The 11,397-nt window shown below is 47.8% G+C and overlaps 4 protein-coding genes across 4 annotated transcripts in view; 1 reads left to right on the top strand and 3 right to left on the bottom strand.

Moving 5' to 3' along the window:
• The window catches only part of MYCFIDRAFT_215803 (uncharacterized protein), a gene marked incomplete at its 5' end in the record, with an annotated part of 5,926 nt that extends 5,045 nt beyond the window's left edge, over positions 1-881 (bottom strand). Inside the window, 2 exons of the mRNA XM_007930122.1 lie at positions 340-522; positions 706-881. Of these exons, the coding sequence (XP_007928313.1) occupies positions 340-522; positions 706-881 (359 nt within the window). The remainder of the gene's footprint in view (positions 1-339; positions 523-705) is intronic.
• A 3,824-nt stretch (positions 882-4,705) lies between these two features.
• On the bottom strand, positions 4,706-5,309 carry MYCFIDRAFT_176330 (uncharacterized protein; the record flags this gene model as incomplete). Its single annotated transcript, XM_007930121.1, has 5 exons — positions 4,706-4,754; positions 4,803-4,856; positions 4,889-5,054; positions 5,081-5,252; positions 5,283-5,309. The coding sequence occupies 5 exons, from the start codon at positions 5,307-5,309 to the stop codon at positions 4,706-4,708; spliced, it is 468 nt and encodes a 155-aa protein (XP_007928312.1).
• A 37-nt stretch (positions 5,310-5,346) lies between these two features.
• On the bottom strand, positions 5,347-6,215 carry MYCFIDRAFT_176329 (uncharacterized protein; the record flags this gene model as incomplete). Its single annotated transcript, XM_007930120.1, has 5 exons — positions 5,347-5,584; positions 5,625-5,689; positions 5,718-5,888; positions 5,912-6,002; positions 6,031-6,215. The coding sequence occupies 5 exons, from the start codon at positions 6,213-6,215 to the stop codon at positions 5,347-5,349; spliced, it is 750 nt and encodes a 249-aa protein (XP_007928311.1).
• Positions 6,216-6,250: 35 nt separating this feature from the next.
• On the top strand, positions 6,251-9,978 carry MYCFIDRAFT_176328 (uncharacterized protein; the record flags this gene model as incomplete). The annotated part of the gene is given in 23 exon segments (XM_007930119.1): positions 6,251-6,309; positions 6,351-6,375; positions 6,406-6,520; positions 6,556-6,595; positions 6,674-6,815; positions 6,850-7,294; positions 7,320-7,409; positions 7,452-7,489; positions 7,515-7,846; positions 7,882-8,137; positions 8,178-8,199; positions 8,243-8,257; positions 8,296-8,503; positions 8,523-8,561; positions 8,589-8,680; positions 8,720-8,950; positions 8,986-9,022; positions 9,053-9,189; positions 9,254-9,384; positions 9,419-9,534; positions 9,584-9,683; positions 9,758-9,822; positions 9,849-9,978. 23 exon segments carry the CDS (start codon positions 6,251-6,253, stop codon positions 9,976-9,978), a joined length of 2,865 nt encoding a protein of 954 aa, XP_007928310.1.
• Between the last annotated feature and the right edge of the window lie 1,419 nt (positions 9,979-11,397).

The following is an 11,397-nucleotide window of genomic DNA, read 5'->3' as shown; positions in this document are numbered from 1 at the left end:
TCAATGCACGCAGCGAGCGGCCATGGCAACAACAGCCAACTCTGCCGTCTGCACGCGAGAGTCGCTGCGAGTCGCATAGCACGCATACACCAGACAGCTCACACGCACACACACTCACTCACTCACTCACATTCGCGCACACGCACACCCCGGCCCGGACCCATGCTGAACGCTGAGCGCTGAACGCTGAACGCTGATGCCCGATGCCCTCTCGCAAGCAGCCTGCACAGCGTGCCCCCATGGCCGCGATGCCCATGTCCAGATCACAAAACGCAAAGGCACGCTCCACCGGCCTATGAGCCACAGCCGGCATTCTGGTTCAGCTAGCGGCTAGCGCACCAGCAAGGATCTGCGGCGCCATCATGTGAGTTCGGCGCCTCTTCCTCTTGCGAGATCTGTGATAAACGGCAGACACCTGCGCCTGTGCCTGTGCCTGTGCCTGTGCCTGTGCCTGTGCCTGTCCTGTCCTGTCCTGTCCTGTCCTGTCCTGTCCTGTCCTGTCCTGTCCTGTCCTGTCCTGTCCTGTACCAGACACACACCAGCTCTTGCACTCTCGCAACGACTCCAACGAGCATGGAAACGCGCCTAGGCAGTGCCGCTCTGCACTGCTGCAGCGATTGTGGATTCTTACCGCCCGCTAATCATTACTAATTCACCGCACTTCCTACACGTCTGTGGTCGACATAATACTGATGATGAGCTTACAGTCGGTAGCCATTCCGCCTCATCGCCGAGTCTATTTCCGGCCAGACCTGCTGCTTCGACTCGATCTGCTCTTTTCCGTACGATGATCCGAGAGATGTGCTTCGCCCTTGAGTCGTGAAGCTTGCTTTAGCCCGATCATCTGCCCGCACGCTTTCGTACACAGTACACTCCACCATGTTGATTACTGTACCCCTAACAGAGCATCCCTTCGTCGTTCAAACGGGCCCGTATAAAGTCCCATACCAGCGTCCGAGCGTCGCTTGTACTAAGAATAAGCTCGGCCTGCCGCAGCGGACTCGGTGAGATGTAGAAGTCCGCTCCGTAGTGTGCGTAACTATAGAAAACGTAATCTCGTCGTCGCCGCGTATCGCGGTTGCTAGGTCGACGGTAGTAGTAGTAGTAGTAGTAGTGCGATTTCCGCTAGTATACTAAACATCGCGAATAAGAGGTTGTATAGTCGCAATTTAATAGATTTCGCACTATTTTAATAGATTTTAACGACCCCCGCATCTCTACTAATAGATACTAAGTATATTACTAAAAATGAAGCTAAAGTTTATTAGCAAAACAGCGGTATAGCAAAAAGTGAGGTATTATTAGCGATTATTAATAAATTAATAGTAGTAATATATATTAGAGGGCAGCGGTATATAAGGCATACTACTATAGACCTATATCGCACTCGGATCGTTACTCTACTACTTATTTTAGTAAGGAAAGTAGCTATATAGCGCTAGCGAAGTCGACGAAGGCATTTAATAGCTATAAGTTACCTCCGTAGCGGCTTATAAAGGAAAACGCGTAGAGAACGCGTCGGTACCGCCTAGAACTACTAACGCCGCTTCTTTACTAAGATTTAGTAGAACTAGCGCCGCTAGTGTTCGGTTAGGTATATATAACTTCTCCGCCTATTTCTTCGACCTTTTCTTACTCGTAGTATCTACGCTCTTATCTACGCTTTTGCCCTTCTACTTCTTTAGCGGCGGCGCTATATCGTTAGTCGCTTTTAGATAGTAATAGCTCGATATAATGTCGCTTAGCAATAGCGCTTATAATAGTTTCGGCGGCGCTTTTGTTAGTACGAGAATAGCGTCTAGATATATAGTCTTAAAGTAAGTAAGAACTAGCTTAGTAAAGCCCTTTTTAATATTGTCGCCGCTCTTATAGAAGACTATTAGCATCTTCGAGATAATAACCTTACGTTACTTATCGCTCTCGTCTATATCTTATTAGTCGTATAAGCGCTTAAGTTAGAAGATTAACTTATACGTATTAGTAAGCACCTCGCGGACGTTTAATTAATAGATAGGCGCGTACGCTGCTGCCGCCTTAGTAGCGGCGTCTTCTTATACCGCTATTAACTTAGAAGCGTCTTCTTCGTAGACCTCGAAAGCGCGTCTAGCGAATATATTAACCTATTGTTACTAGTAATAATCCTTAATAATAACGCGTTTAAGTGTAAGGTAATAATGCTAGAGGTTAGCGTAAAGAATACGATATTAGCGGAAGAATTTATAGTCGTAGGTAAGCGCGCCTGCCTCCTTAGTTAATAACGGCTTCGGGTCTTAGTATACGGACTTGTCGAGAACGCGATTAATCTTAGTACTAATCTTGCGCTAAATAGGCTATAGAAGGCGTAGAAGCTAGGTCCGGAGCTCGTCGTCGTCGCTACGCGCAAGTAGGTATACGTTTAATACCTAACGCTTGCTAGTAATATCTAACCGAAGGTCTCTAAGCTCGCCCTCTTATATTATATATATCGCTACGCCCTTTAGTATAAAGTTAGCCGCTATTAGCGACTTATTGCTATCTATTTTAAAACACGCGTAAAAGCTCTCGTTTATATTAGTATCCTTATATTGTCTAACGATAGTAGGTATATTATAGACGCGATAGTAGTTTGCCTATAGGCGAATATCGCTGCCGAAGTCTTATACTAAATAGGTATAGTTTAACTCGTAATCGCTATTTCGAGGGAGGTTATCGATAGTAGCTTAGAGCGACTCTTTCGCGCTTTCGAGTAAGCGGCGATAAATAATAGCGGCGCGAAGGTATCTACGTATCTCTTAGTAGATTTTCGCGCTAAAGCGTCTATCGATAATGCGCTAAACGTAGACGTAGTATAGAAGGTATGTTATCGTCGGAAATGCTATACGAACAGCGCGTCGCTCGGCCGCCGAGTCGTCTATAAGAAGGAATTTAGGTACCTAAATACCGCCTATTTACCTACTTATAGTACGTAAAAACTCCGCTATAATATCGCTATCGTTAGTAGATAAAAGCATATATACCGCTATACGAGAAATGCTATATTTGTCCTTTACTATAATAGTATAAAGGAACTAACTAAGGTAATTAGTCTTATATGTCGCGTCTATAAACGCGATCGTACGATAGGCTTTTAGCAGTTCTATGCTAGTTTTGCTAGCATATACGACGCCGTAGGTAGTCTCTTTGTTAATTTAGCGTACAGCCTCTATATTCTCGCAAAATAGCCCTTCTATAATAATATATTAGTAGTTATTATAATAAAAAACTAGAATTAAAACAAACAAGAATCCTAAGATTTAGGGTTCGGGCTTGCTAAGGCGCGCTAGAAGCCGGACCGAGCTTGTGCTAGGGCTCCTAAATTATCTTATTAGCTCGAAGCTAAGGCTCTACGGCGCTGCCGCTTTAAGCGAAGAACTTTAAAGATTTCGAGAATCTTTAAAATTCTAGCTTTTATATCGAGAATTCGCTAGCAATCGAGTCTAATAGCTTCCTCGAGGGACTAGATAAGCTAAGCGGGGTTATACGTTAATCTATTAGTTAATCGGAGTCCGGATACGCGGACGCGACGGTCCGTATAGCTGTTCTATCGACTTTACGTCTAACCTTAATAATAATAATAAGATTAACTAACCTTATTAATACTACTCGAATACATCTTCTTTCTATGTTTGCTATACTAGCGACGCGCCGCCGAGCCTTCTATCCTTATATGCCTTCCGGAAGGCGCGACTAGAATTTAGTATATCGTATTTTATTATAAAATTGCCGCTAGCGGCCTTAAATAGCGCGTTCGCTACTAGGTCGTACTAAGCCTTTAGTGTCTTCTATACCGCACTCGGCTTATATCTATAGCATACCTCGTACCCTATAGTAGTTAATAAAGCACTATACCGGCGGAAGAGGTTAAAGTTATCGAGTTAGACCTCGCGGCTTATTTGCTAAACTCGATATACGACAATCTCCGGCTTACTAGACTCCTTATCTTCTTTACTATATATAGTGCATACCTTTATAGTTATAGGACAACCTTGCGCGCGTTTAATCTTCTTATTAAAGCGCCGCGTACTATACCCTTTAGTCCTATCCGACTTCTAGTACGGTTGTTTACGAAAGCGGCAAATATAATACGTTGTTTCTAATCTACTCTTCTCGATATAGTCCTTATTCTTCGTCTATATATTATTAATATATAGCAATAACGCGTACTATTGCTTCGCTAGTACCTTAAACAAGTCGTCGAAGCTATATAGAATAGCTCGTTCGCGCTACTTACGGAGGTTATCGATATATAGTAAGGACGCGTAGTATAAGTCTAGCTTTACTAGAACTCGAGACTTTCGAGGGCGGCGATAGTCTAAGGAAACTAACGCGTTTTTATTACTAGAATTAACCGAATCGTCCCTTTCTTCCTTTTCTATCGAAAAGTTAGCGTTCTAACCGCGCTCCGCTCTCGTTATAATCTTATACCTAGCGCGAAGTTACTCTATGCCTACGACGCTAGTATACTATCCCTACCTCCTCTAAGGTAGTTAGCAATTAATATAGTATTAGAAAAGATTAAAGGTATAATTTAAATAATAGAAGAGATAGAAACGATAGCGGAATAGTTAAAATAGCGATAGTAAGGTGCGATAGCGAGGTGGAAAACAATAACCTAAACAAAGACCGGCGCGTAGACGCGCCGGAGCGGAAGCGCATACAATCTACACCGACCGCCGCTCTGCAAGGTCTACGGCCCTGGCTTACAGTGGGTCAGGCGCTCGGACGCTGGTATGGGACTTTATACGCCTCCGTTCAAACCGTCTTTTTAGTAGACCCCCGGACACCGTTGGAACGCCGCCGGAAGGCTGTGGACAGACCAAACATTTGTATACGCGTTGCTGTGCAGGCAAAATGCCCACCCTTGCGCCACCAAACTCTCCTTCTTGGGATGAAAATGCTGATGATGAACCACAGAGGGATACCGTATACAGTAGCAGCGCGAGGAATCGAGAGCATAGTGGGCCCTAATTTATTCACAGGGTTGATGCGTTGCAAGCATTGCAGCTCATCACTTTCTCTCATCCTCGTCCACAATTCTCCGCACGGCGCACAACCCTGCTACCAGGGCCAGCAACTCGGCTTGCCGATGGTAGAGTCGGACACGTCAACGTCCTCGCAGGTAGTCTGCAAGTTTTGATGAACATGCCAACCGGTTTTGTTTTCTGTGTCGATTCGACGGACTGCGCCGCAGCGTCAAAGAATATGGACGGAGTACCTAGGTAATCGTGAACAGCCTACATCGTGTTTGACAGGGATATGCCAACTGCAAGGTCCCCTGTGCCGCACGCCATTCGCAGCTACAACAACCCGCAGCCGCACAATCAATTGTCAATTGTCAAATATGATACCGTACGAGCAACGACGTCGAGCGTCGAGCGCTTCCAGCGCTACAAGCCAAACACTGACTTCTGACTTCTCCCGACACCCTCCCGAAGGCGTGAGGCGTTGCAGTGAGGCGACTGCAGCGTCTGCAGGTGCAGCAGATTCCTTCATCAACAACCCCGCTGCGCAGGATAGCCGTAGTACAGGTGTCAAGAACTTGACATCTCGCATGATCCTCCTGTCGCTGTTCGGAGCATCTTGGCTTCTCTAGTAGAGATCGTCACACAACATAGCCGCTTGCAGATTGTTCTCGCGCGTGTTTGTTCCGATTGCCGTCGTGGCGTGGCGCCTGGAAAATGTAACGTGCGGCCTTCAACTCGAGGTGTGCTGTGCTGTGCTTGCAACCACGACACGAGATCCATTACTAGGTATTCTGCGCCTCTCAGCAGCCGCGGTGGGTCCCCCCAAAAATCGATCAACGCAGTGCTGGCGCTGGCGCAGGCTTGAGATGAACTAGGCTTGAACTGCGGCTTCGGTGGATTCTGCCACTGCCACTGCCACTGCCTGCCACTGCCTGCCACTGCTTCATGCCCACGTGCGAGACGGTCGTGTTGGCTTGAGCCTTGAGGCGAAGCGTCTCCCACTGCACACTTGACTTCGTTCTAGAATGCGATGCAGCCACAGCCGCACGCGCCTTCTAGTTCCGCACATGATGATCCAAATGCCTTCTGGTCATCCAGCCCGTGATTATTCACAACGATATGTCGCCTCCGATTTGAATCGGAAGCCACCTGACAAGCCACGACAGAGCAAACTTCACCGCATCTTCGCGCGACACGATTACTATGGAGACTCGAACAGACTCGCGGCGTCATCGAATGCGCGGCGCCGCGCGTGACACAAACGTAGCATGACAAGACATGCTGGCCTTCTTGACCGACACTCTCTCCTCTCGCTTCTCGACCTCGGGTGGCACCGCATCTGCTACGTCCCTGTTTTGCTGGTCGCAGCGTCAGCGTCAGCGTCAGCGTCAGCGTCAGCTATACGGAGGACATCACGGGGTAGTCGCATGTAAGGTTCTTCTCCTTACTATGCATAACCAGGTTCTTCGTGGTTGTTACGGTGTTGACGCTCAACGCTACAGATAGCTTCTTCAAGACTTCAACATGTCATGTCTTCAGTGCCGTCTACCGGGCCGCAAAATGCCCGAGATAGGGCAGGGATTGATAGCAAAGCAATCGACGTTCTTGGGCGAGTAATCATATAATAATAATAGACAATTACGGGTCTTCGCTTCTTGCTGCTGTGGTGCACGGCGATTGGGATCGGATAGAATCTTCGCACGCACCATTGCAAATGAACACCGCCCGGCCTACCGAAAGCGTTTCTGCTACCTGATAGCCTCCGTCAGGAACACCACGTGTCAGGGGGCGCCGTCCATAACTGACATTCAAGGCTCATCAGCTGCCATAGCGGTGCGATGCGTCCGTGGCTATCGATATACCGAAGCCGACCCATGTGCTTGCAATATTTAAATGGCCCTCTACTACTGACCAACTCGACCTGGTCGCTTTTAGCTATCGGGCCTCTGTTGGGGTTCCGGCATTGCAGGCTTCCTCCAAACAAACTCCCGACCACAAGCTCCCGACCTCCAACCCAATGAGCCTCTTTGTTGGCATGTCGTTGACCGTTATGCCCATGTCAGTACATGTAATTGCCAATTCTCAGGCACCGCCGGAAAGGAGCAAAACGGGTAATGTGCGACAGGACAATGCAAGTGTTACAGAATTCCCGGGCAACTGGATTCAGAAAGGCGCCAAAGACCATGTGATCGAGTGGTTATGCGGGTCATCGGAGACCTCTCAAAGCGGTGCTTGGAAGCTCCGAGTCAGGCTTTTGCATACCTATTATACTCTGAGCGCTCATCACTGTAACCAGCAGGTCCACGACATGTGTGCAGCAAATACTACGTGCTGCAGCCGTCCATACCGTCAAGGAGACAATAGTCGCTCTGACCGGCTCGAGCAAAAGCGAAAAGAGCAGCAGCAAACGACTAATGAAGCAGCCATGTGATGACACCGACGAGTAATAGTGCGGTTTGAACTTTGCAGGTATTGTAAACAAGCCCAAGCGCGCATACGAGCGCTTCGTCGTCGACTCGTCGGAGCCGCGAGACTAATGACACCTTTTGCTGCCAAATTCAATTCTTGAAATCCGGCACTTACATCTTGGGCGAGATTGGCGTCGTTCGTTCAGGAAGCGGATACTGCGGACTGCAAGACATCTTGCGCAACCAACGAACACGAAACCTCCCTGTGCCGATATCACACCTTTGCTCTATTCGCCGAGTCGCTCCGTTATGTGACGTCGATCAGCCGAAGCCCGCGATTGTGGCAATCCTGAGGCTGCCATCTATGCTTTTGGTAATAGTAGGCGTGATAGAAGCTTTTGTACGCCTCCCGCTACAAAATCATCACGGCTGTTTCTTGCAGCTTTCACTTCTCCAGTAGTCGGCTCGGCTTCGGTATAGATCTTCACAAGAGGCAACTTATTTCCGAAGCACATCGCGAGGCAGCGGTGCCTATACAGCCTGAGCCTCTGGGTTTGGGCCACACAAAGCTCTCGTCTAGGCCTGTCAAAGCCTTGCGAACTTGCCAAGGACGAATCAAGTGTTCAAGATGGCCTGTTAAGCGAAGAAGTCAGAGGTCGGCATAACGTCCAGTTGTCATCGGAATTGGCTACACCCTGTAGCGATGCAACCTTGATATATCTCTCCGGTCTGTTTCGGCGACGACGAGTGGTTCGACTCGTACATAGCATCCTTGACGACATCCTAGATGGCGGCCTTGGAGATTAGCTGTAATCGCCAAAGCCCCATGGCGATTCTAAATGCCTGCCACAGCTCCAGCTCCAGGAGGTCATCTACCTACTAGGATGCTAGGAACAACCGCATAGAACCGTGGGAAACCGCACTGTTGGAAGTCAGCAATGACCGCACGATCTGCCGCAACCCTGTTACGACCAGCACGTCAAATCCTGAGAAGACTTCCCTTCGCGGCTTCGCCCTCGAACGACCAGCATGCATCCAGCATAGGCCTGTCTCTCCTACTCGTTTACGTGCAGAGCCGACTCGGCTCTTGCATACTCAAGGATGTTTGACAGCGTTCTCCTGCAAGGTATAGGGCGAAAACGAAAAGAACTCTGCTCGAGGACTGGAACGAGTGCAACAATCACACAGGCAGACGTAGCCGATCCGAAGCCTCCGCGCCCGCGAAGAAGCGCGACCTTGCCCACCTTGCGAACTCACTACTGCGAACCCAAGATAAACTCACAGTAACTCGTCAATGCGGATTCGGAAAGTACTCCGGAGCCATCTGAGGCGCTCGCTGCCAATTAATGATAATCTCGCACGATGCTCTTCTTCATCAGCAGCAGTTGACCAGCGGCGACAGAAACACCCACGCCAAGGCCACGCCAAGACCACGCCAAGTGCTGCAGCACCGGACGGCAACAACCTGCTGCATTGACATGGGACGATCAGAATGCTTAGAATGCTTAGCAAAACACGGCGGAGCACAGCTGATGCACTCGACTAATCATGAAATTCCTTGTTGACGAGTGGGCGGCCTTTCCATCATACTACAGGCCCACAGGGTCTAATGCCTCCTAATCATTTCAATGGGTTGTAGACGAACTTCAGCGAAAATCACAGCAAATCTGCCTTCAACGAGCAGGCGGGAGCCAAGCACTATTCTGCTAATAAGCGGCTTCTCGAATGCATAAGACTCCCTGTACAACTCATGCCCATGCCCATGTGCATGCAAGACGTGCTGCTCAACCTCAACGTTGGTGCAACCGTGCCTCCGAGCAGACTGAAACGACTCACCCTATAGCACAAAACTTGGCCTGCGAGCATACAGCTTAAAGTATAAGTGCATCACGTCGCAACCCTCTTCGTTTCACCTATTCAGGCATGTCCAAAAATTTAACATCTTCCGAGATACGACAGATCTCGATCCAAATCATTCGAGAAGGAAAGGAAATGTCCGATACTGCGAATATACGATTTGACCTATAGGTAGTTGCCGACGCTCAAGTGTATCCTCATGGTCTCGTATACCATCTTCGATCTCTTTTTGCTTTCTCGAAATTGAACACCGAATACTGCATCTCCTATTTTTTTTTGGTACGCCTGTGCGCCGGTCTTCTTGCCGACGGCAAGGGAACGAGTCTGATGACGGAGCAACGTTTGCAAGGCCATCATCACCACGGAACCCGAGCAACAAGCTGAGATGTCGTGCCCACCCACAGATTCACAGAAGCCGTTGGTCTTGACCGGAAAGGTGAAACGCGAGATAGGACTTGGTAGAATACCTAACTAGATCAGATCCAGTAAATGCCGCACCCCATCCACGAGGGAGGAGGCAAGAAGGCTTGCATAAACAATACCGGCCACACTTTCCGGTGCCGTGGTGCGGTGCCGTGGGGGCAAAAAAAAACAGAAGCAGGGCGCCTGGCGGATTCCTAAAGACCAATCCTTCCAGGAAAAAGAAGAGCGGTGCGCTGCGCTTTTGGTCGTGTTTCGTTGGTACAGTACAGCACTCCGCTTCTTTCTCATACGCCAATCAAGATCTATGAATTGCAAGCTACAGTTTCACTTTCAGGACTGCAGCGCAGCGCAGCGCATGATTATTGTTGTTGGGCCGCAAGACACGAAGAGAAAAATTTTGCGGAAAAGGGGATAAGCTCGTGGCGCTGAAGCTGTGATCTTCCTTCATCATTAACACAAAGTCGTGGTTTCGTACTATTCGTAGCATAGCTCACGAAGGACTACCTCCGTTCAGGCCTTTGTGTATTAAGGATTACGTTCCGCGGTGGTGAATTGGTCAGATTGCACGTGATAGATTTAAATAAATTAGGGCTAGCTTCCGTCTTTCCGAACAACTAATTACACACCACTCCACCTAATCCTTTGCCTAAAGGCCTAAAGCCAAACCGCTAATTTTTATCGTAGATTCCGCTATTAAAATACGATCTCGCTATACTAACGACAACTAGCAAATCTAATACGAGGAGGTTGTAGCCCTACTAATTGCGAGTCTAACGATCTAAAAATCTCGTATATGCGACGTGTACGCGCTAAGTTATACTAATTTAGCCGAGCCTACTTCTATAGCTATCCGCCTATCTAAACATACTAATTCTTAATATATCGCTATATACTAAGTCAATACCTAGAGGTCCTTAATTAGGGCTATCCGACTAACTTCTTCGCTATATGTACCTATACGCGACTTCTCGCTATCGAGTTCTCGTCTACGTCGGAAATAGTAGTAGCAATACCCCCCTTTATTTTTAACTAAACTAACTCGAGGCCCTTCGGAAGGTACTTCTAATCGACTTCCTTGCTAGACATAACTACGCCCGGTATAGTAGTACTAAGTTCTCGTTACTTTGCCGACGCTAGTTACTAGCGACTTAGAAGGTTCGAAATAGATTATTACTAACCTACCTAAGACCTATATAAGCTCGTATACCTAGTATTTCCGAATAACTTTACTATAACCGGTATACCTCTACGGACTATCGTTGCTAAGATACAGCTAAGTAGTAGATGCGACTCGAGCTAGTAATTCGAGTCGGTACTCCGAATACTAAATACTACTAAATACTACTAACTACTACTAACTACTACCTATACGACCTGTACGACCTGTATAACCTATACGACCTATACGACCTATACGACCTGTACGACTTGTATAGTATCGCTAATATAAGCGACTCTAACTTAACTAATTAACCTAACACTTCGGAGCTCGATCGTCGTCTAGGCGGAGGCGCTTAGGGCAAAGGCGCTTAGTATACTTCTTCTTCTTATCTCTCTAATGTTCTAGCTATATCCGAGCTCGATCGATATTTAGGCAGAGGCGCTTAGGGCGGAGGCGCTTAGTATGCTTCTTCTTCTTATCTCTCTAATGTTCTAGCTATATCTAAACTCGATCGGCGTAGCGAAGACAATACCGCCTTACCGACTTGACTAGAATATAATAAAGA

This window comes from Pseudocercospora fijiensis (genome assembly GCF_000340215.1).
Source record: "Pseudocercospora fijiensis CIRAD86 unplaced genomic scaffold MYCFIscaffold_6, whole genome shotgun sequence".
Taxonomy (NCBI): Eukaryota; Fungi; Ascomycota; class Dothideomycetes; order Mycosphaerellales; family Mycosphaerellaceae; genus Pseudocercospora; species Pseudocercospora fijiensis.
This window is presented reverse-complemented; position numbering and strand designations above follow the sequence as displayed.